Source organism: Mastigoproctus giganteus, chromosome 9 (genome assembly GCF_048544385.1).
Source record: "Mastigoproctus giganteus isolate SK-2022 chromosome 9, ASM4854438v1, whole genome shotgun sequence".
NCBI classification, from domain to species: Eukaryota; Metazoa; Arthropoda; class Arachnida; order Uropygi; family Thelyphonidae; genus Mastigoproctus; species Mastigoproctus giganteus.
In genome coordinates this window covers 135472348-135495925 of record NC_143583.1, presented here as the reverse complement: position 1 = coordinate 135495925, position 23578 = coordinate 135472348, and the positions used below count along the sequence as shown (strand labels likewise).

The window sequence follows — 23578 nt, the reverse complement described above, 5'->3', positions numbered from 1 at the left end:
TTTCCTTATATAATGGGATAATCACCTCCCTGTCCTTACTAGCAAAATTCCTATATATATCATTAATAAGACTCCATGTCCTGCCCTGGCAGCCCGCCTGCACTGTTGGGCAAACTTCATATTTGACTGCACAATTACCCCCAGGTCTTTTTCACTTCCCTAAGTGTAGTACCACACAGTTGGTATATTTCTCTTGAGTTATTATTATTATTATTATTTAGCCATGTGGTGCAAGGAAGCCAGCGGCTTATGCTGCAGCAGCCAAAAAAAAAAAAAAAAAAAAAACCCCAAGTTACCCTGAGAGAGAGAGAGAGAGAGAGAGAGAGAGAGAGAGAGAGAGAGAGAGAGAGAGAGAGAGAGAGAGAGAGAAATCAGAAGTATAAAGGAATCACTAATAAAGAGAAGAATGATGATATCCAGCTCAGGACCCTGAGTGTGCCACGCCCATACTCACCAGATGTGAGGCCCCCTGGGGTTAATACGCCCTGAAATAACTTTATGCTGATTGATACGCTGTCTAGACGATACATAAAAAAGTTTGCAATTGAATTGACTTAGAATTTGAGTGACAGGAATTCATCCCCCCCCCAAAGTGTTTGAAAATATACATGAAAACGAAGTTGAAACAATAGAGAAGAAAATTTCAGGATCCACATTTTCATAGGGGCGGGCCGTAGTTTGCCGACCAGGGGTCGGCAAACTACGGCCCGCCCCCCTCTTTTTAATCCGGCCTGCAGGTTGATATTGAAAAAAACTAAAAATAAATCAAATTACACACGGCAATAGCCGCTAGTCGAGTTGAGAATAATGACCGCACTGGAGTATCACAATAATGGCGCTACTGGAGTTGCATATTCGCATTCTGTCGTCTACCGTAGAACAAGTGTTGCCAGCATTTCTCTCAGTTTTGCTTTAGCAGTGCATGTGGTAGTGTCTGTCACGGCACTCTGCAATCTTTTTTTTTTTTTCTTTTATTTAATACCCACCATTTCCATGTCACCCTCAAGACCAAATATGAAGAGAAAAGTAGACTTCGAATGTCGTGCTTTTAAAGCTGAATGGAGTGTGAATTATTTTGTCATAGAAATAAATGACAAAGTATCATGTTTATCATGTAATGACACAATAGCTGTGCGAAAAGAGTACAATATACATCGTCATTACCAAAGTAAGCACGCAGCACAATATTCAAAACTCATAGAAAATCAATGGAAGCTAAAATTGGAAAGTTTAAAACATAATGCATCATCACAACGCAATTTATTCATTAAAATAAAAAATGATAATGAAGCAGTAACTAAAGTAAGCTTACGAATAGCTCATTTATTAGCCAAGAAAGGGAAACCATTTACCGATTGTGAATTAATTAAATCCTGTTTGCTTGTGGCAGCCGAAGAAATGTGTCCAGAGAAAATGGATTTGTTTCGATCTGTCAGTCTTTCGGTGAGAACAACTGTTAGAAGAGTTGACATCAGGAGCCCCATCAAGAGTCAATTAAAAGACAAGGCAAAAAATTTCAAGTGGTTTTCATTGGCTCTTGATGAGTCTACAGACATTACTGATACTGCCCAATTGTTGCTGTTTATTCGAGGAGTCAATACTGACTTTGAGGTTACTGAAGAATTAGCTTCTACGAATAGTCTGCATGGAACAACTACAGGCAAAGATATCTTCAAGGAAGTCGAGAAAACGCTAACAGTACAATTTGCAATAGAATCAGTTAAAATGTATCACAACTGATGGTGGTAAAAATATGTATGGAATGGGGAAAGGATTAGTTGGAGAAATTTTTAAGGCTTGTGAAGAAGCTAAAATGTTCAAAACCTCTGGAATTCATTGTCTTATTCACCAGCAGGCTCTTTGTGGGAAACACCTCAATCTGTCATGTGTTATTGAACCAGTTGTGTCAGCGGTTAACTTTATTTGCTCTTGTGGACTTAACCATCATCAGTTTCGTAATTTTTTATTAGATTGAAGCCGAATATCCTGATTTTCCCTACCATACAGCAGTTCGATGGCTCAGAAATGGAAAAGTTTTATTGAGATTTTTTGAACTCAGAGAAGCAATAGAAATTTTTCTAAATGAGAAAAACTGCCCACAACCACTATTATCTAACAATGAATGGCTATGGAAATTAGCATTTGCTACAGACATCGTGGGATATCTTAAAGAATTTAACTTAAATTACAGGGGAAAACAGTGCTCATATGTGAAACATATTCTATCGTAAAATCATATCGTCAAAAATTTGCATTGTTTGAAACACAAATCACATTAACCAAGTTTGACCATTTTCCACGCTGTAAAAAATTTCAAATATTAGCGAAATCCCCATTCCCAAAAAAATTCGCAGCGGATATATTTTCTGAACTTAAACTACAGTTACAACAGCGTTTTTCGGATCTTGATGCAAGTGCAAAAGACATTTCCATATTTCAAAATCCATTTGGCTGTGCAATTGAGGAGCTTCCATCAGACCTTCAATTGGAAGTGATTGATCTGCAAAATGATGATATGCTAAAGGTTAGGTTTAAAGAAATGGATCTAACCCAATTCTATAAATATCTTTCGGAAGATAAATATGGTCAATTAAAATCATATGCACGGGGATTTATATCTGTATCTGGGAGTACTTACTAATGTGAAAAGACATTTTCGAAAATGAAATATGTAAAATCGCAATACAGATCATTATTAACGGATGACCATTTGCAAACAACTTTAATGACAAGAAGTACTAACTTCGAACTCCAGTATGATGAAATATTATCTCAGAAAAAACAATTACATTCATCGCATTAGTACAAAATTTAACCAGTTCTATAATATGTTTCTTAATAAATGGAAATATTTTATTCATTTTTTTGTAAGTTTCAGCATGTGTATAAATATGTAAATATCACTTCTTAATAAAAAGATTTTGAACCTGTTTTTTTTTTTTTTTGTTGCTCTATGAGTAGAATTACCCATGTAAATATCTTCGAGCTTGCTACCTGGCCCGCTGAGCCTAAAAATTTTACGATCTGGCCCTTTCCAAAAAAAGTTTGCCGACCCCTATTTTAGACAATGCAAACCAGTAATTGAAAGACAGGTTTGAGTTGATCGTAAAGCATAATCATTAATTTCAATTTCTATACAATTTAGTTATGCCACGGAAATACGGAACGACGAAATTCTGCTTACAGATGGTAATCAGAAAGACATCTCCAGCATCTATTTATACCAATAATTAAAATATTTGGGAAACCTTTTCGAAGACAGTTATTTTCCAACAATCAAATCCAATGAAAATCTTGCGATTATTGTGGCATCATTGGCAAATATTTTCTTGGCTTAGAATTCTTACAACATTGCCATATCAGTGACCATCTTAGAATGGAGCATTTTAAAGATGAAGTTGATCGTAACTTATATCCATTCCATGATGACACAAGATCAGTTGGATGGATTAGCAATCTTATCAGTTGAAACATGCCATTGCAAAATTAGACTTGGAAGGCAAAATTTTAATGATTACTGGAATTTAGGTATATTGATTTCTGTAAAATTGAAGGGTAATACCCATATGCAGTACTTTGCATTTGTCAATGTTAAATTTCAGTTGCCACTTCTCAGCCTATCTGCCCAACTTATCTAGATCCAGTTGGAGTAGCATACTATCTTTACTGTCATTAACAACCGTGCCAACCTTTGTATCATCTGCAAACTTGGACATTAATTCTGAATATATCAGCATAATGATTAATACGTGAGTGACTACCAAAATCTACAGCCCAGCGTTTGAAGGAATATTGTGAATTGTGAAAGAAAGGGAAGTTGGACAGAAATGTGAATTCTGATGAAATTCAACAAGAGTGTTTCGTTATGCCTGGGAGTTCTCAAACTGCAACCAAAAAAAACTCGTGCTGAAATAATGAAGGAATATCGTGAATGGAAGAAAAGGAAATTAGAAATTCAAACTATTCCAAATAATAATGAAATTCAACCACAGAGTTCTACTATGCCTGATACTTATCAGGAATCTAAAACTCCATCTGAACGAATGAAGGAATATCGTGCACGAAAAAAATGAAATTAGAAATAGCTAATAACGAGATTCCTAATTACATCCCTATAGTGTCTACACGTGCTGACAGCGAGTTTGAAAAACTAGCGTACAAAAACCCATTTGGATTTAGTTGTAACGTTTGTGATCGTTTATGGTTTCAATTAGATTTGAAACTATTTCCAACAACTTCATATGAATTACTTCAAAATGAATTTCATTTACAAGAAGTGAGTACTTTCATGACGTATAATTCATGTTATACTTCATTAAAATAAGGACGGATACCAACTATGTGGCCAGGTCAAATGGATTTATATATCCAACACATCCTACTCATTTGCCTCCACTGGATGTTGTAACTAAGCATTTGATATCACCACGATTATCCTTTATGCAAATTCGTCGTTTATGTTATGAACATGGACAATATGGGATCATTGGACAAGTAATAAATGTACCAGTTAACATAAATACGATGGTTCATCAATTACCTAGAGAATTAGATGACGATTATGCCATTAATGTACATATAAAACGAAGATTCATACATAAATCATCATATCTACAAGGATGTGTGCAGAAGAAAATAGTGAAAATATGGTTATGGTATTTGATAAATTCACCTTTGTATAATTTCTACGGAATAAAAGTGAGTGATGATTTCTTAGGGACAAATGATGATAGTGAACAGGAACATTCAGATGAAATTGTGGAACCTGTCAACAATGATGATGAACTATTGTTAATTCAACAACAAACATTATTATGGTCTGAAGATAAGTATTTATGTATAGCACCTGGTCAGAAATCATCTCCAACAAGTTTCATATTTGATATACATGCTGAAGAACTTTCTTTTCCGGCTATATATTTGGGACATGCACGAAAATTTAAAAATGGATTGAAAATTACTCCCTTTATGATGGCATTGAATGAAATTCGTAGATCTGATCATTTGCTATATATGGCAACAAAAATTATGCGAATGCGTACTGCAGAAAATTTGCAAATTGCATTTAAATCAGTAGGAATAACAGCTACCACTGCTCGTTCTATATTGGAATCGAAAGAATTTATAAACAAGTCATTAGAGATTGCTCTAGAATTAATTGCTCCAGAATTATGGCATTCACTACAATTTCATGAATTAGTACACATTGTTCGACAGTCTGATAGTACATTTTCTAAAATTCTTACAAAAATAGGCAATGGAGAAGCGTTATTACGAGATGAACTTAAAATTATAGAATCGAGATTTGTTACCTAAGAAGATGCTACTAATTTATGTCCGCAAGGGATTCGAAATAAAATTCATAAAATGTCAGCGACTGAAACTGCAGGACTTCCATACATTCTACCATTACTGAAAGGAAAACCGTACATGATTACTACAAATATAGATGTGGTCGATGGATTGGCAAATGGTGCAATCGGTACTTTAGTATATTTCGAATTTGAGGATGACGAAACAGTTAAACAAGAATGGATGAAATTTCTTGAGTCAAAAATAGGACATAACCTTCAATCTCGTTATAAACAATATGTGAAAGATAAACATTTACCTAGTCAATCCATACCTATTATAAAACGATCAATTACGATTCCATTCAAGAACAATAGGAAATTAACATGTAGACGTACACAATTTACTTTAGTATGTGCTTGTGATTTGACTATACATAAATCTCAAGGAGGGACCTTTGACAAACTTGTATATAATTATGAGAAAGATCATCAACAACAACTTCTATATGTGGCATTATCTCGAGTGACCTCATTGCAAGGTTTATATATTACAAATCCCCAAAACAATTTCACATTTCACCATGGCAAAGCTACTAGTAAATATAGAACTTTGTGCTGAACTAGATCGCTTGAAAAATAATAAGCTACCATCTCTACAGAATAAACTGCAAGATTTCATACAAAGTGGTATATCTATATCGTCAATGAACGTACAAAGTTTACGGGTCCGTGTTCGAGATGTATTCAATAATAAGAAAAAGTGTGTGGGGGGGGGAGACATGCTGTATGAAGTAATGAAATTTTTCGATATGGCGTACACATGGTAAGTATATACCCAGTTGCTTGACATAACGTGGCCTCGATAATGCGCCCACATACACACTACTCTGACTCCCTCCAGTCAGTACCTGGTAGAGTATGGGTAGCAAGATTATACACTAGCTGATGCGGGAGCTTCCTAAAGAGTTACCAATAGGTTCAGTCCGGTGTACTAACTAGTGGCTGACCTGTGAACACCGTTTTAGAGCTGTACCCTCGAAATGTAAGGAAGATTGGATCTCGCCATGATGATCATCATAATCTCAAAAGTCATCAGTCATACTGCATGATGGAAGAGGTGGGGAAGGGTTGACCATTTCTCAGCTGTGGAAACTAAACATGGGTTCCACCACTTCAAGCCTCCAATAAGCAAAGTGGTGGTACTGCACTGGTTGATGAGTCATCTACCACCTAGTATTGCCTGGTAACACAGAGAGGGCGGCATTCCTCCATGTGGTGTGGGCGCCACACCTCAACCCCTGCTTATGTTGGTTCACACCTGGGTAGTCACCCACAGTGTGCTTGTGCATGGAGGTTATACCCAGGATTACTAACATTTGCTCTACAATGTCATCAACTTTTGCCCCTGGCAGACATACCCTGGTCCTGTTCCACCTATCCTTTTTGCATAATGTATTTTCTGTCTCCCTGACAATAGAGTCACCAACAATAACTAGCTCCTGTGGGACCAGTGCATTCTGCCTTGGAGATGACTGCTGTGTTGTCTGACGCATAGGAGTGAGTTCTGGCATTGAGTTGGGCAGAGATGGGCCCCTCATATTAATTTCTTCGAGGGCATCTACCCTACACCTCACACACTCGCAGATGCCCAACAGAACGCTGAGTTGCCGTCTAATTTCTTCACAGTCTCTGCACCTAGCACACACTATGACATCCTCCTTGGCTAGATCATGTCCTGTTCTAAAAAGGTCTGCAAACATTTCACAGTTTTTTAGACTGTGATAGGTTGGAGAATCGCCCCCCCTTCGGTTCCCCCTCGAGTCAGAGCACTACTGTTACTTTGTGCCCGTTGCTTTGCTGCTCTAGTCTGGGTCATGATTCCGTTTAAGTATAGTTAAATTAACAATGAAATTTAATAAGGTTAATAAATTTTACTGATTAATTGATAATACAATACTAATCTAACAGATTTCTAATACAGTGCTATGTGTTACATCACACTGGGTTATGTGATGTCAACGGTTTAACTGTTGAAGACACTGCTCACATTGCTGACAAACTGAATAGGTATTTTGCACCTACCTATTCATTTGGTCAGCAATACATTCACATATGAGGAATTATTTATGGAAGTGTATACCAAAAGTTAATCAAACTCTAACAGGAAGCTAAATGATTTTGTGATAATTGAAAGGAAAGTAGAAGAGATATTGTTGAACCTAAACATAAAAAAGTGCCTCTATCCAGTTATATTAAGGGAAGCAGCAAAGGAAGTAAGCAAAACCTTAGCCATAATTATGAGAGCATCTTTGGATTCTGGAGAGGTCCCTATGAACTGCAGATGTGCAATGTATCCCCAATTCACAACAAAGGGGGATCAAAAGGTGATATCAGTATTTACAGACCTACTAGCTTAACGTATGTTCCCAGGAAAATAATGGAGTCAATGATTAAAGTAAATTCACGATCATCTAGACAGGAATGCAGTTATACTGCAGTCACAGCATGGCTTTAAGGGGTGATCTTGTCTGACCAATTTGATTGGATATTATGATGCAGTGACCAAGGAACTGGATGCAAAAAATAATTTTGATATCATATACCTGAATTTCAGGAAGGCTTTTGATACTATTACACATAAAAAAAAAAAACAAAATTGCTGTATAAACTGGAGCAATGTGGCATTAAGGGCAAGTTGATGCTATGGATAAAGGGCTAGTTGAGTGGAAGAAGACAGTGCGTTTAATACTGGACACTGCTCTTTGTGGACTAATGTTATTTATTGGAGTTTCCCAGTGTTCAGTGCTGGGCCAATTGTTGTTTTCGGTATTTATTAATGATACTGGCAAAGCTATATCAAACTTAATGTCTAAGTTTTCAGATGATAAAAAGGCTGGCGGGGTGGTTAATGACAGTAATGGGTGAGCTACTGCCTCAAGGTCTATGAAAATTAGGTTGATGGACTGAGAAATGGCAGTTGAAGTTTAACACTGACAAATGCAAGGTATTGTATATGAGTAGTAGTAATCCCAGATTAACAAACCAACCATGTGATACTCAGAGTAGTGGAAAATGAAAAAGACCTGGGGATAATTATGCAATCAGATATGAAGTTCTCTGGGTGCAGACAAGCTACCCAGACAGCTCACTGGGTTTTGTCTATGATACACAAACTTTGCTAGCAAAGATAAGGAGATGATTATCCCTTGGTACACGGTCATGGGTAGGCCGAATCTTGAGTACTGTATAGCGGTCTGAAGACTAAATAGAGTCTAAATGTTGATGGCATCCTTCCTCTTGCTGAGCTTATACATGTGAAGGGACATAAATACAAGTTGAAGAAGGATGGCTGTCAGATAGATATGCGGAAGTTTTTTCCAGCAAGTATTCATCCACTTTCACAGGAAGGCATGAGATCCCTTTTCAGCACAGAATGAATATAATTACATGGACAGTCATTACTAAACAAGTGCTCAATTTCATCTTTTAACCCTGTGTTAGTTGCACGGGATCAATTCAAACTTGGCAATATTTCGGCAATTTGTGCTTCATCTATTCTATCCACACAGCTGAAACTCTTATTACCTGTTGCTGAAAATGTTTGCTTTGAATTCTCCACAGAAAATTCAAGAAATGTCTATTAATTATTCCAATTAGGAAAAATTCATGATTAAGTTAAACCTACTTATATGTATGTGTTGATTGACATATGTCATGAAGAGTTACTGAGTAAGTTTGCTGTACTGCAACACACTTTACTGCAATCAACAATGCTCTCTGGATTTGTGACACTGTTGCATCATCTGGAATTAAACTGTTTATGTGTATGCTTCACAATACATGCAGTGAGTGCTCCTGTTACTGACACACTCTGGTCTAATCAAAATGCAGGTTTTGATTAGACCATAGCCCAGTTTTCAAATTTACATTTGCTCAGGTCTAAAGAGGAGTTCTGATTTTCAAACATTAATTTAAAATATGTTTTTATTACAGAAGATGGATTTTTCACAGTTCAGAAAAGACTGAAAATATAGGTGGCATAAAAAAAATTTATTTTGAATTATTTTACTGATTTTTCAAATTTTTGCACAGACAGAGGAATTTCAAATTTTACAGAGACTGCTGATAGGTTAATGCCCTTGTTATTCAAGTTTGCGGGCTTAACTATAAACAAGGGCATTACCAAAACTATGTGCTAAACAGTTTTTTGAAGGAATTTCACGTCCTTTCAAGTTATATCCCATAGGGTTACCCTCCAATGCTGGCACTGAGAGTAAGTTGCTTTCAATTTGACGAATATTATTATTTTTTTTTATTGTTACAAAAAGTAACCACAATGGGAATCACTTTGATTACTGCCATCTGTAGCAATCACAAATGGCCAATTTTTTAGAGCCATCATTACCTCTTCCTTCCTATCAATTTCACTAACAAACCCTTTGTTTCTGTTCTCAATTAGGAAAAATGCATGATTAAGTTAAACCTACTTATATGCAACTATATTTTTTTGCTATCAGGAAGCATATCTCTGAATATGACATCATCATCAGTATGAAATAAAATATTATCTATTCTAGCATTTCCTTCTATACACTGCATGTTTTCATTATGCTTATTTGTCTGAAATTAATATTGCTTGAAACTGAAAAATCTATTTTACAATCGAGGTCACAGATAAACATGCTACCCTTTTCAGATTTTACAATACATAGAAAATCTTGCATGCAAGTCTTCTGAAATTTTGCATCAAATTTCATTGACATTTCACTGAAAGATGTTAATCGGCTATGCACTGCACAGATATTACTGCACTGACACAGAATAACACTATTAATGTACACTGCTATTTTGGCTATTTTGCAATGTGCAACAACAGTGTACCATACCACACCTAACAGCAAAATTCATTAAAGAAAATAAGCATAAATTTAAAAATTTTATTTAAATTTCCAATTTTAACATAGTTTGACACAGCCACCCACCGATTAACGTAAAGGCTGCATTCCGAGAAACGCTACGTAAGTTGGAATGAAGGGAAATTCCACACTTACAACTATGCATGCTGAATTTGATAGAAGCAAAAAAGAAATGTTTGGCAAACATGTAAATAGAATTATTTATTCAATTTTTTTATCTCATGTGCAGGAAAAATTACAAAAGTGTACAAAATTACAAAAATTTCAAAATTATAAAATTACAAAAAGAGAGAGGAGACAGGCATAACGTCAGCAAGTTTTACCTTTCGAGCATCACTGCCAGAATTAACTCTCCAGCTGATAAGCACGCTGCTGTGGAAGTTGAGGGCTGTAGAGATTTAGAAGGGGTTTTTTCCAACATATCACAAAATTTCTATGCAGCTGCAGAATCGGCACTGGCAACTTCACTGCATTCTTTAATATTTTGGAAAGCAGCGTGATGCTTGAACCTATAAAACCACCCATTGCTTGGCTTGGGGTTTGCCATACTTATAGTTAACTTCCTAAATAGTCCTTGCTCGAATGGCCATTAGATTCAGGGGCACCTGCTTCTGAATCTGATTTTCCATCCATATTATTTTCCATCTTCGATATAGCACCTGAGAGCTGTTTTGTAATCATTGTTGGGCGGACTGGCCCCAGTGTGAAATACAATGATTCTTTAACATGTTCTTTTATACGCACACTGTTCCTTAAAATAGTATTCACTGTTGAAGCAGCGAGACCTAATTCCAAGCAATAGATGACAAACTTTATCCTGCTTCATACTTCTTAATTAACCGCCTTCATTTCTAAATCAATTTTGTTTTGTTTTCTAGCACTGCCACCACTTGCACTTTCCATTGATAGCTTTCCCTTCATCATTGTAATAAGTGAATAGAAATGAAGAGAAGATTCTGAAAATTTATTTATGTTTTTTATATGATTGAAGATTTCAGTGAAGGGGGAACACATTTCACCACAATAACATAAAAACCCACACAATTCCAGTTATTGGGATTATTGCAAATGCAATAAGATCGAGTTTACTACCCTTTTATTATTATATGCACTAACAGAAAAGCCCAATAAACCAGAAAGTGCAAATTGTTTTATTTTTTTATGGTAGTGACCTCCAGAAATGTGTTTTAGAAAAATATCGCAAAAGCATTTAAAATTGATTCTTATAACAGAACATATGATAACGATGAAAGTGTAGTGCAATTTCCATTATAAAAATGACCTTTTAGAAAGATAAATAGCTTACTTATATAGCAAAAATTAACTTCCATGGTCTTGGAACGAATTACTAAAAAAAAAAAAAAAAAAAAAATGTGTTATTGGGTTCACATTACCTCCATTTATTCCTGAAGGATGCAAAATACGTTTCCACGATTTTTTTAAGTTTGCACCAGCCAGCAAAAACACGTAAAGTCAAATATTACTTAAGTCAGGGTTTCCCCGTATATTTTTTGTGGAGAGAAAAAAAAAAATGACTGAGAAAAAAATGAGTTTTTGCGAAAAGAATGAAAAAAATCTTTATCAACTATATTATGACGGTGAGATGGAAACATATTTTCATGTGAATCACCATGAAAATATGTTTATGATAAGGAAATACTGCATGTTTTATGGTTTGGGAGAAAATTATTTAAAAATATATTTGACATATACTTGTATATTTCACACATAGTTGTACCAAAATATATTTGATACAGCTCTAAAACGGTGTTCGCAGGCCGGCCGCTAATTAGTACACCGGACCGAACCTATTGGTAACTCCTTAGGTGGCTCAGCTAGTGTATAATTTTGCTACCTCTACTCTGCCAAACAGTGACTGGAGGGAGTCTGAGTAGTGTGTATGCAGGAGGCATTGTCGAGGCTACATTATATCAAGGATCTGGGTATATTCTTACCATACGTAAGCCATATCAAAAAATTTCATTACTTCATATAGCATGCCCCCCCCCCACTTTTTCTTACTATTGAATACACCATGAATTGTCAAAGTAATAGAGTAAACTTATCTGCGAAAAGATCTAAATCTCCCAAATTCTCCCAACTCCACTAATCACTTGGAGCTCTTTGACTTCCTCTCTTTGCAACTTGACTTTCTCCAGTCCAACTTTCTTAAATGTGAGGTAATTTTCCTTGGTGATTTTAATGTTCACAACTCCAGTTGGCTTCCATTTTCTTGTCACACTGACCCAGCTGATCGAGATACTGAGATTTTTTCAATTACTAATAACCTTGCACAGACTGTTCATTTACCTAAAAGAATACCGGACAATCCTGACCATACAGCCAACACGCTTTATCTTTTTCTCACAAACAATCCTTTTAAGTACGGTAGAAGTGACTGGTCCTTTAGGCACCTCAGATCACAACTTGGTGATTGTCTCTTCTCCAATGAAACCTTTACCTCATGGCTATTTCTCAGCCTCGTGTTGTTTGGCATTACAAGAATGCAATATGGGATGACCTGTAGATTTCTTTTCTTCTTTTCCTTGGTCGGATTACTGTTTCAAAACTTATGATGTCAACATTTGCTCAGATCGTGTCAGTGAAATTATTCTCGTAGGAATGGAACCCTTTATTCCAAACTCTACTTTAAAATCTCTTCCTTTATCTAAACCTTGGTTTTCCAATAAATGTGCTAAGGCTGTTCAAGAGAAGAACGTTGCATATCGTAATTGGCTTGTTTCCAATTCTTCAGTTTCATTTTCTGCCTACACCAAAGCTCGCAACAATTGTAAAGCAGTTATTAATCAGTCCAAACTAGATTTTGAACAGGCTAAGAGTAGAAAACTTCCTTCTTGCCCTGATGGTAACCGAGTATTCTGGTCTCTAGCCAAAGCTATTGGCCGCAACTTTTGCCCATCTCTGCTCCCACCTCTATCAAAACCAGATGGTTCTGTTGTCACTTCAGCCAAGGATAAAGCTGACCTGCCAGCATCCCATTTTTCTTCCAACTCATGTATTAATGATCTTGGTAAAACACCTCCCACCATTCCCAACACGCTCCATTCAATGTCTCCTGTGGTATTCCGTCAAAAGGATATCAGAAGGATTTTAACGAATCTTGATGCTAAGAAAGCTCCAAGTCCTGATAGTATTTTTCCGCTTGTTCTCAAAATCTGTGCTCCTGAAATTACTCCTGTTCTTTGCTGCCTTTTTTCACTTTCTTATTCCAAAGGTATTTTTCCTTCTGCTTGGAAATTCTCATATCCAGCCAGTTCCTAAAAAGAGTGACAAATCCCTCCGATCCAATTATCGTCCCGTCACCATTACTTCTACTCTTTCTAAAGTAATGGAGAAATCAATTAACCGCAAACTCTTACAACTACCTAGAAATCTTCGTCTGATTGACGATCGCCAATATGGATTCCGTGAGTGTCTATCCACTGGCTTATGTTACCCATTTGGGGCAAATTCAATGGAAAAGTTCGGTAAAACACAAGCAGTTGCTCTTGACATCTCAAAGGCTTTCGATCGTGTTTGGTATAAAGGTCTTCTAAACAAGCTTCCATCTTATGGTTTGCCGATTGTTTTTTGTAACTGGTTATCCAGTTTTCTCTCTGATCGATCACTGAGGGTGATGGTAGATGGCTCTCTTTCTTCTAACTTCTCCACTAATGCTGGTGTCCTCCAAGGTTCAGTTCTTTCCCTCACTCTTTTCTTCTTGTATATTAATGACCTTCTTCCATTGACTGGAAATCCAATCCATAGTTTTGCCGAAGATAGCACATTGCATTCCACTTTCCATTTTGAGAAACCTTACCCTGCTCAGTCAGCTTCAACTTCTTGAATATCTGCTACCAATTCCTTAAATGCCGATCTCCAGTGGGGCAAAGACAACTTAGTTGATTTCGATCCTTCTAAAACTCAGTCTTGTCTTATCTCGCAAAAAGGATTCTTCTGCTCCTATGCTTATCTTTGGTGAAACTCCAATTTCTAGGCAAGTTGATATATCTGTTTTGGGGATTACCCTGACTTCTAATCTTGGCACAAGAACATTACAAATATTGCTTCCTCTGCATCTAAAAAACGTGGTTTTCTCTTTCACTCTCAGCGTTACTTTTCTTCCAAACAGCTGTTAACTCTGTAAAAATCACAAATCCGCCCTACCATGGAATATTGTTCCCACATCTGGGTTGGTGCCCCAAAACCTGCACCTCTGTAGCCAGGTGGGAAGGAGCAACAGTGCATAGCCCACGCTTCTTGATTAGACTAGGGTTCGAGCCCGTCACCACCAAATATGGAGAATGCGGAAAGATCAGGGAATGACCACCGCATGTTCCCGGAGCAATATGGCCTTAGTTGCTAATGCTCCTAAAAACCAAATAATAATAACAACAACAGCCCCAAAACCTCTCTCAGGCTTTTAGATTCCATTCAGAAGAGGGCAGTTAGGTTAATTAATGACTCCTCTCTAACAGAGTCTCTCCACTCGCTGTCTCATAGACACTTTTTCTGCTGCATGCCTTTTCTACAGATACTTCCATGGGCACTGTTCTTCTGAATTGGCTTCTATTATTTACGCTATCTCTTTCAAAACAGTCCGAACACATGCCGCCACCAGCCAACATCCAACTTCAAACTCAGAGAACCAAACTTTTAATCATCTTCGTTTATTCATTCAACTGCTGTTTTCTGGAACTACTTTCCTTCATACGTATTTCCTGAAAATTAGTCTACAGAAGTTCAAGTCTAATGTCAATAAATATCTTCTTTCGGCTTCTCAACCTCCAACCCAAGCACGGTACCAAATATTATAGGTTCTAATACCTCTCATGTTTGGGGGTTTCATAAAAAAAAACAATTAATTCGACATAACTACTTGTGCGAATCTAATGAATAAAATATATCCATTTATATACATAGATGACTTCTGGAAACCAGGAGAAAACCAGTTGTAATCAGCCTTCTGCACTAAGTGGGGCTCTGCTGTAGTCACCATTCCTCTTCAAGAGCATCTCATGGACTCTTCCCATGATTAAAGCCGGCTCCTTTCGAGATCAGCCATGTGGTAGGCAATGGCATACCACCACATTATCTGATGCCACAGAGACCATAACAATGGCGCCCCGGTAGCCAGGTGGGTAGGAGCAGCAGTGCGTAGCACACACTTCTGGATTAGACCGGGATTCGAGCCCATAACCACCAAACACGGAAGATGCGGAAAGGTCAGGGAATGACCACCGCATATCCCGGAGTAATATGGCCTTAGTTGCTAATGCTCCTAAAAACCAAATAACAAACAAGCAAACAACAACAAAGACCATAACAAAACCAACTCCAAAAACTGCTGTAAAAGGAAGACCTGAAATTAGGTAGAAGAATGGGATTTGGGCATGCCATTTTGCGATACCGCTCGTACAGCACGATTGATGCAGTTGGAGGAATTTGTTGTTGGCCATAAAAGTGCCTCGGGGGAATCTGAATGGAAGAAGAAGAAGAGATGGAAATGGGCCAGACTGTGTACAAAAGGTGGATTCTCCATCATAAAACTGGAGAGTTGGTAGCTATGAAATAGTGCTATCAGTCAACTGTTTGCATCCTATGTTTAAGAGCTTATTTAACCCACCCATCAGTTCTGGAAATTGGTGTTTTACATCCCATTCCCTCAGATACATATTTGGCATAAAAAGATTTAAGGAAATGGTAATATTAAAGAACTTGCTAACACACTGGAGTAGAAAAAAAATTTATTACATAAAATATACCGTAAATAAAATGCTTGTAAACAGGCAAATCTGCGTACATGTTAAAAGATGAATAAAAACAAAATCCAAAGCAGTAAATTCTAACATGAGCATATAGGTGCAAACAATATCCTTATCAACTGAGACCTAAGAGAAATCATATTGTGTATGTGTCAACTTCTTTCTGTAAATCCTGACATTTCTTTTGGGTCTCGGTTGATATAAAGAGTATCATTTATGCCCAAAAGCTCCAGATTTTATTGCTATACTATTTGGGCATCAGATTTTAGCACTTTTTTATCAGTATTTTAAGATATATGGACTGACCTATTGGCCAACAAATTATTCGTGTAAGTATTTTATTTACTGTATATTTTAGTTTAGCAAATTTTATAGTAAATAAGATCACGTGTTGTTACTCACCTGAAGGACTAAATTATAAAGATAATTTAGCTTACTGCTGCTGCATTTATTCTATTACATGGTAAAAAGTGTTTGTCTTTATAATTTAGTCTTTTGTATACCAGAACGTATTAATGAGTTCATTAATACAAATATATTAGTGATTATGGCTAATTGAATAATAGGCCCTATTCTTTTATGTTAAGGAACAAGCTGATTTTTCTTTCTCTTGCCTGGTTTGCATACTCTCTTTGTGCATCCAAAGTTCACATGTGTTCAGTTTGCAAATAGCTCTGAATTTTAAATGACACGACTAAAAAGTGCAATTTAAAATCTGCTCTATCATTTCACTTGATATCAAATGTAGCAAGTGAAGTTATCTCTTTCCTATGTTTAAACAAATACTTTTACATCATATTCTTTTTTTTTTTTAACTAAAGTATAATGGAATTCAAATCATGTCATGCCTAAAAAAAATTGATAGCAAGTGCTGAAAATCTGAAGATGTTTGCAGGCTGACTACTACTTTCAAGGCAGCAGTCTGCATATTTGATTTGCCAAGAGACAGCTGTTCTCAAGAATATAATCAAGAAATATTACCAGCCCAAGTTCGCAGCATCATACAAAGTGTACAACAGTGGAACATGTATGTATATAAAATAAGTACATGTTTTAAGCAACAAAGCAACTAAATCTATGTGGACATCAGCATATTGCATTGCATATGTAAACTGAATGTTATCTGTGGTAAATTTGCCTGTTTGATAATCAAAAAATGAACTTCCAGAGATAAAACCATGCAACCTTCACCAAAGACTGATTAACTCAGCCATGTTGTTAAAAAACCAATAAAAATCCTTGCATCATGATTTGGACCCACGCCTTTTCCAACCAGGGCAGTGAATATATCCATAGTGATCCATGCAAGCACATAGAACAGTGTGTCTTGGAAAGATCTAACTATTAAGCTAGCAAGAAAACTCCAAAACAGAGCAATTTTTATTATTCAGTGCCACAGCTTCTAAGTGCAATCTGTGCAATTTGAGGTGGCTTCTTTGATTGTTCAACATGGCAAGTTATTCTCAGAAGGACAGTTTGAGATTGACATCACAGAAGTCCTGTATCCTGCAAAAAAAATAATTTCAAAATGAATATACTGCATCCAAGTATCACAAAACTTGGTGAACACTTGTCTGGTCATCTTTATGACAAACTTCATGTTACATTCAGTTGCACATGATGAAATTGAAGGCATTACAGACATTGAGCAGCTGCCAATTTTTAATCAAGACAAGGATGAAAACTCTTGTAATACAGAGCTTGTACATCTTCATAGCTTATAACACAACTAGGGAAGAATTTGTTCAAAGAAGTTTCCAAATGCTTGGAAGACTGTCAGCTTCCCTAGGAAAAATTGACAGGTGTCCAGTGTGGCATGACAGTTACACTAAATTCACTGGTCTTACAGCAAGAAAAATGGAGCAGAATTGCATTTTTCTTATCACTGTCTAACTCAACTGACCAAGCAGTTTGTGCTTGCAAAAGTTGAAGAATGATGAAGTTATAAATACCATGAACTATCTTCTCTCACCTGCAAGACTGAAGCACCATCAGTTCAACTGCTGCTTTCAAAGGAACAGTTTCATTTTAAAGACCGCTATGATTGAATGCAAATTTCCACATCTAAGAGAAACAAGCATGGAATACATAAGGGAAAACTTTGACATCAAGAAGTTTACTGGAATTATCTATTATCTTTATGCTAAATTCCAGATTTTAGAATTTTTCTGAAACTGAAGAAGAAATCTGGCTATTTAGTTCTCCATTCAATGCAGATGCAAGCAATGAATTATAATGGGGGATTAACTTGTAGTTAGTCACTCTGCACTGCTTTTGTGGATTTTTTTAATGACTATATTCTACACCAGAAAAACAGAGAGAGAGCAATACTCTTGATCTGATTATCAGCAGTGACTCTTCATGCATTAAGAATCTGAAGATAAAGGCACTACTAGAGACTAGTGTTCACAGCATACTGATGCAGGATTTACTTAAAGTAGTAAGTATTGTCAAGGACAAAGGGAAGAACTTTTACTTTCAAAAAGGTGACCCCAATAGTCTGTTTTTAAAATCTATTCAGTGATACCAACTGATGTGTTACAAACAGTGAATTGTAAATGAGATGCATTCAGGGAACTAACAGTAGAAGTTATTAGGCTTTTTATACCAACTAAGAATGAGATATTCTTCGAGGTTGAGTTCTAAAAAGTTAGATAACTTGACAAGACTAGTGGCAGAGAAGAAAAATATAGGGGATGATTATAAATTACCAGGGTATACAGATACCTACAGTAGATATAAACTAGCTTGCAATCAAGTCATAAAGTGCAATAGGCTTATGTAAACACTGGAAGGAAAAGAATGAATCACTTTTGTCTTGTAAAGGTCTTGTCACCCTGCATATACACTGGAATTAAATCATTATGCTTTATGCCCAACTCAAAGTTTCAATGACTTTTGAATGGCAAACTTTTTTTAATTACTGATTACATTGTTTAAAATGTTGAAAAAGTGAACTCTAAAATTTCCTTCTCATCATAGTGTTCATTAATAAATTTTTTCAGGGAAAATTCTTGTTGCTCAAATTCATTTTTGATTCAACTGCCAACTTTTTTTGCATTATCTAGAGAGCATTTAAATTTATCATCTGTTATGCAGTTTTTAAGGTATTCGATTGATTTTGAAAGCAGTATGACAGTTTGTGATATATATTCCAAGCAATCAGGCAGCAGTTAAATTTGTGCTAATAGATTTTTTCGAGGATCAAAAATTTTGATCTCTAATTTTCTATACAGAATTGTATAGAAAATGAGCCTTATTCAGTAGAGAAATAATTAGACAATGATGAATACCAGCCTGGACATTCGGACCACTGTTCTCCACAGATGAAGTGGAAGGCACCATCAAATGCATTAGGAATTGCAGAGCACCAGTTATAAACCTCATTGAGGGGCAGGAAGTGAAACCACTCTGGTCCCTTGCCCCACACCTCCTGGTAGATCTGTTCAACACCTGCTTCTGTGTTGGCGGCTTCCCCTCAAGGTGAAACACGCTCTAGCTGCTTTAAAAAAATGTTTGTTTGTTTCTAATTAATGGTGTGTGTGTGTGTGTGTGTGTATATATATATATATATATATTTTTTTTTTTTTCCCCCTTATTGCTCTTTAGTTTTTGACGCCCCATAACCTTCGGCGCACTGAGCCAATGTTGACTCGCCGGCTGTAACACAGTTCATGTATTTGCTTGTACCATGTACCCCAGCAGGCCTTTAATTCCGGATACCTTGCTTTCCAGGCTTTAAAAGAAACTGATGCGGCATCACTTAGGGGCTGCTCATATCCCAACGTTTACGATTTAAGTATTGGTCATTAATATAAAAATAATGCTCCATTACCATTCAAACGGAAAAACTTTAGATAAACAACTTCCTCTTGCAAGCGGCTTGTAAATTAAGTTGTATGTGTTAAAATGTTTCGCGCCAAACTATTCAGCACCTTTTCCATTACAAAATAACAATAATAATAAATAAAAACTGAAATTACATTTACAATTAAAACACAGATTATATTTTCCGTAACTTACCACACCAAACGTTTTGATGGTGGTGGCTTACTTGTCACTTCGATACCCATAAAACTTGAAGAAAGTTGACTTTCAACTTCAGCAGAGTCCGGCAAATCAATTGGATTCGCCACATCAAAATTAAGATCTATCCCAGATTCTTGCATGGAAAACAATATTCAGTACACTAATCAATAAAGATGACACAGATCTTGGTAAACGTGGTAAAAGTTCCAAACATTTCTAAAGCAACGCAACAACTCAGTAAACACGTACACATTGCAGACAGTGCCTACATTACGTCATTCTTGTTTTCTCCTTTTGTAACTTCAATGATACGTCGTGATTACACAGCTGTTTTAACGGCAGCACCATCGACTTTAGATAGCATAGACAACCCCTTTATTTAACCTATAACGTTGACTGATACTTTAAGAAATCTATTGCGGCCAACTATTATATATCCCCTATAAAGTGAAAACCAATAAATGTTTACTTATCTTTATACCTTTAACATCTGAAAATTAGTTAAGCATGTTAAAAAAAAAAAAAAAAAAAGGACCCTTCTCAATTCCACATGATCTCACTGTTTGCGAATACTGTACAGTAGTACCATTCTACACTGCTCAACAAAATTAACAGAACAAGTAGACTCGTGCAGCTTGCGATGAAGCCTGGCATAATTTGGCATGGTGGTGTACCATCGAATAACAATGAAATGAGACAGCAAGAAAACTTTGGACACATAAGCATTTATAGGAGTTCTTTAAAAATTGCCAAAACGGTCACATTACAGAAGTCGATACAAGATGCTGTAAATTTGGACAATGACATCGGTACGCTGTGATCCCCTCTAACGGCTAAAGAGGCCTTACAGTGGTGAACCAGGCTCGATATAAGGGTGTTTATATTAACCCCGGGGGCTCACATCTAGTGAGTATGGGCTTGGCACAACCAGGGTCCTGAGCTGGATTTCATCATTCTTCTCTTTCTTGGTGATTCCTTTCTACTTAATTCACCAAGTAACCGAGGAGTTGACTGTCGGCTTGCAATTCGACATCCCACATATTTTAGATGGGATTTAAATCTAGTGATCGTGCTGCTGGCCATGGCAGTCGTTGGTTATCTTCAGTTTCAAGATACCTCCACCACTTGAACTCTGTGCAGTAGCGTTGTCGTGCATGAAAATAAAATCTAGGCCAACCGCGCCCCCAAACAAGTCTCACATAGGGTTCAAGGATCTTTTCTCTGTACCTCTGCACAGTTACAGTATCTTTATCAAAAACATAAAGAGGGGTACGCCGTTGCTCATTATTCTTCCCCACGCGAGAACTCCATCTTCACCGTAAGTGTCCCTTTCTCTGATGTTGGAGGGACATTACCACATTCCTATTTGTCCCCAGATAAAATAACGTTTAGAATCTGTTATAGGCTAAAACGGGACTTATCAGAGAACACAACTGTACCCCATTTGTCAAGGCGCCAAGTCACACATTCATGGCACCGAATTTTGACGAGCTCTGCGATGGTTTGAAGTTAATGGGATACAAACTACTGGCTTCCTTGCATAAAGTCCAGTTGGAAATATTTTCACCTGTCCAGCTGGAAATGTTTCCACATAATCCGGTTGGAAATATTTTCACCCTTGGCCACAGAAAGCTCAAGACAGTTTATGACAGGACATCTACGATGTCCTGTCATAAACTGACTCATCATAAACTGTCATCAACAGTCTCTTAGGGTTCTGTCTAGCCGTTAGACAAGATAGCGGGCTGTTCTGGTTGATGTAGCCCTCAAGCAACCTGGCCAGCTCTTCTTGTGATGGTTCCTGTCTCCTGAAACTGCTTCCATAAAATCAAACCAGTTTGGTTTGATTTTATGGAAGCAGTTTCAGGAGACAGGAACCGGCCACCCGAATAATTAAATTCATCTGCCATGCACTGTGTATTATGTCCGTAAATTGCGTGTGTGTTCTGTGGTCGATTTGCCTGTTTTGCTAGACGAAAAATCCGAGTTGCAGGGGGAAATAACCTTGCTATCTACGCCTGAGACAGACAACAGACACACTAGCAGGGCTTTTGTGGATTTATTGGATGATTGTTTTCTACATCAGCATGTTCGGGAGGCAACTAGAGGGAGTAATACTCTTGATTTGATTATCAGCAGTGATTCTTCATGCATTAAGAATCTGCAGATAAATGAACCACTAGGTGGCAGTGATCACAGTGTGCTGAAGTGGGATTTACTGAAAGAGGTAACTACCATTAGGGGTAAAGGGAAGGGTTATTGCTTTCGTAAAGGCGACTACGATGGACTGAGACAGTATTTAAATTCTATACAGTAGGACCAACTGATGATGTTACCAACAGCCAATTCAAAATGGGAAGCATTCAAAGAACTTATCTTGGAAGCTACTAGGCTTTACATACCAACTAAGAAATATTGTTCAAGGTTTAGGCCAAAATGGATGTCAGATGAACTAATGAGACATATGGCAGAGAAGAAAAATGCATGGGATACTTACAAATTAACACATGACACAGAAGCCTATGATAGATACAAGTTGATATGCAACCAAGTTACAAAGGAGGTTAGGCAGGCGAAGGCAGATTACGAGAAATCCTTGGCAAGGGATGCAAAGAAAAACAGCAAAGAGTTCTTTACTTATGTAAACTCTAGAAGGAAGGGGATGAATCAGATTGGTCCACTTGATATTGATGGGTCAACTGTTGATGATCCTGCTCAGGTAGCTAACAAACTAAATGAATATTTTGCATCGACATTCACACATGAGGAGTTATTCAGCAAGGGGAATGCCAGAGGTGTATTCAACTCTAGCAGTAATCTACAAAATCTTGAAATAACTGGGAGTAAAGTGGAGGAGAAACTGTTGAAGATAAACACAAGAAAGGCACCCGGGGTGGATGGGATCTATCCAGTTATATTAAAGGAGGCAGCAAAGGAAGTAAGCAAACCCTTAGCCATAATTATGAGAGCTTCCTTGGACTCAGGGGAGGTACCCATAGACTGGAAATGTGCAAATGTGACCCCAATTCACAAAGGAGGATCAAAGGCTGACACAAGTAATTATAGACCTGTGAGTTTAACTTCTGTTCCAGGAAAATTAATGGAGGCACTGGTTAAAGAAGCACTGCAGGATCATTTAGACAAGACTTCAGTTATAGCTCAGACACAGCATGGTTTTGTTAAGGGGAAGTCTTGCCTGACCAACTTGATTGGATACTATGATGCAGTCACAAAAGAACTGGATGCAGGGAATAACTTTGATATTATATACTTGGATCTTAGAAAGGCTTTTGATACTGTTGAACATGGAAGACTGCTACACAAATTGGAGCAGTGTGACATTGGAGGCAAATTGCTGCTATGGATAAAGGGGTGGTTGAGGGGGAGAAGACAGAGAGTGGTAATCAATGGACACTGCTCATCGTGGACTAATGTTATTAGTGGAGTCCCTCAGGGCTCAGTGTTGGGTCCATTATTGTTTTCTGTATTTATAAATGATATTGGTGATGGTATATCAAGCTTAATGTCCAAGTTTGCAGATGATACAAAGGTTGGCAGGGTTGTCAAGGACACT

General features: G+C 37.1%; 1 protein-coding gene across 1 annotated transcript in view; it reads right to left on the bottom strand.

Annotated features, from left to right (window-relative positions):
- Positions 1–20222, bottom strand: part of LOC150080760 (microphthalmia-associated transcription factor-like) — a 129663-nt gene extending 109441 nt beyond the window's left edge. Inside the window, exon 1 of the mRNA XM_090381032.1 lies at positions 19999–20222. Coding sequence (XP_090237158.1) covers positions 19999–20144 — 146 coding nt within the window. The 5' untranslated portion in view covers positions 20145–20222. The remainder of the gene's footprint in view (positions 1–19998) is intronic.
- Between the last annotated feature and the right edge of the window lie 3356 nt (positions 20223–23578).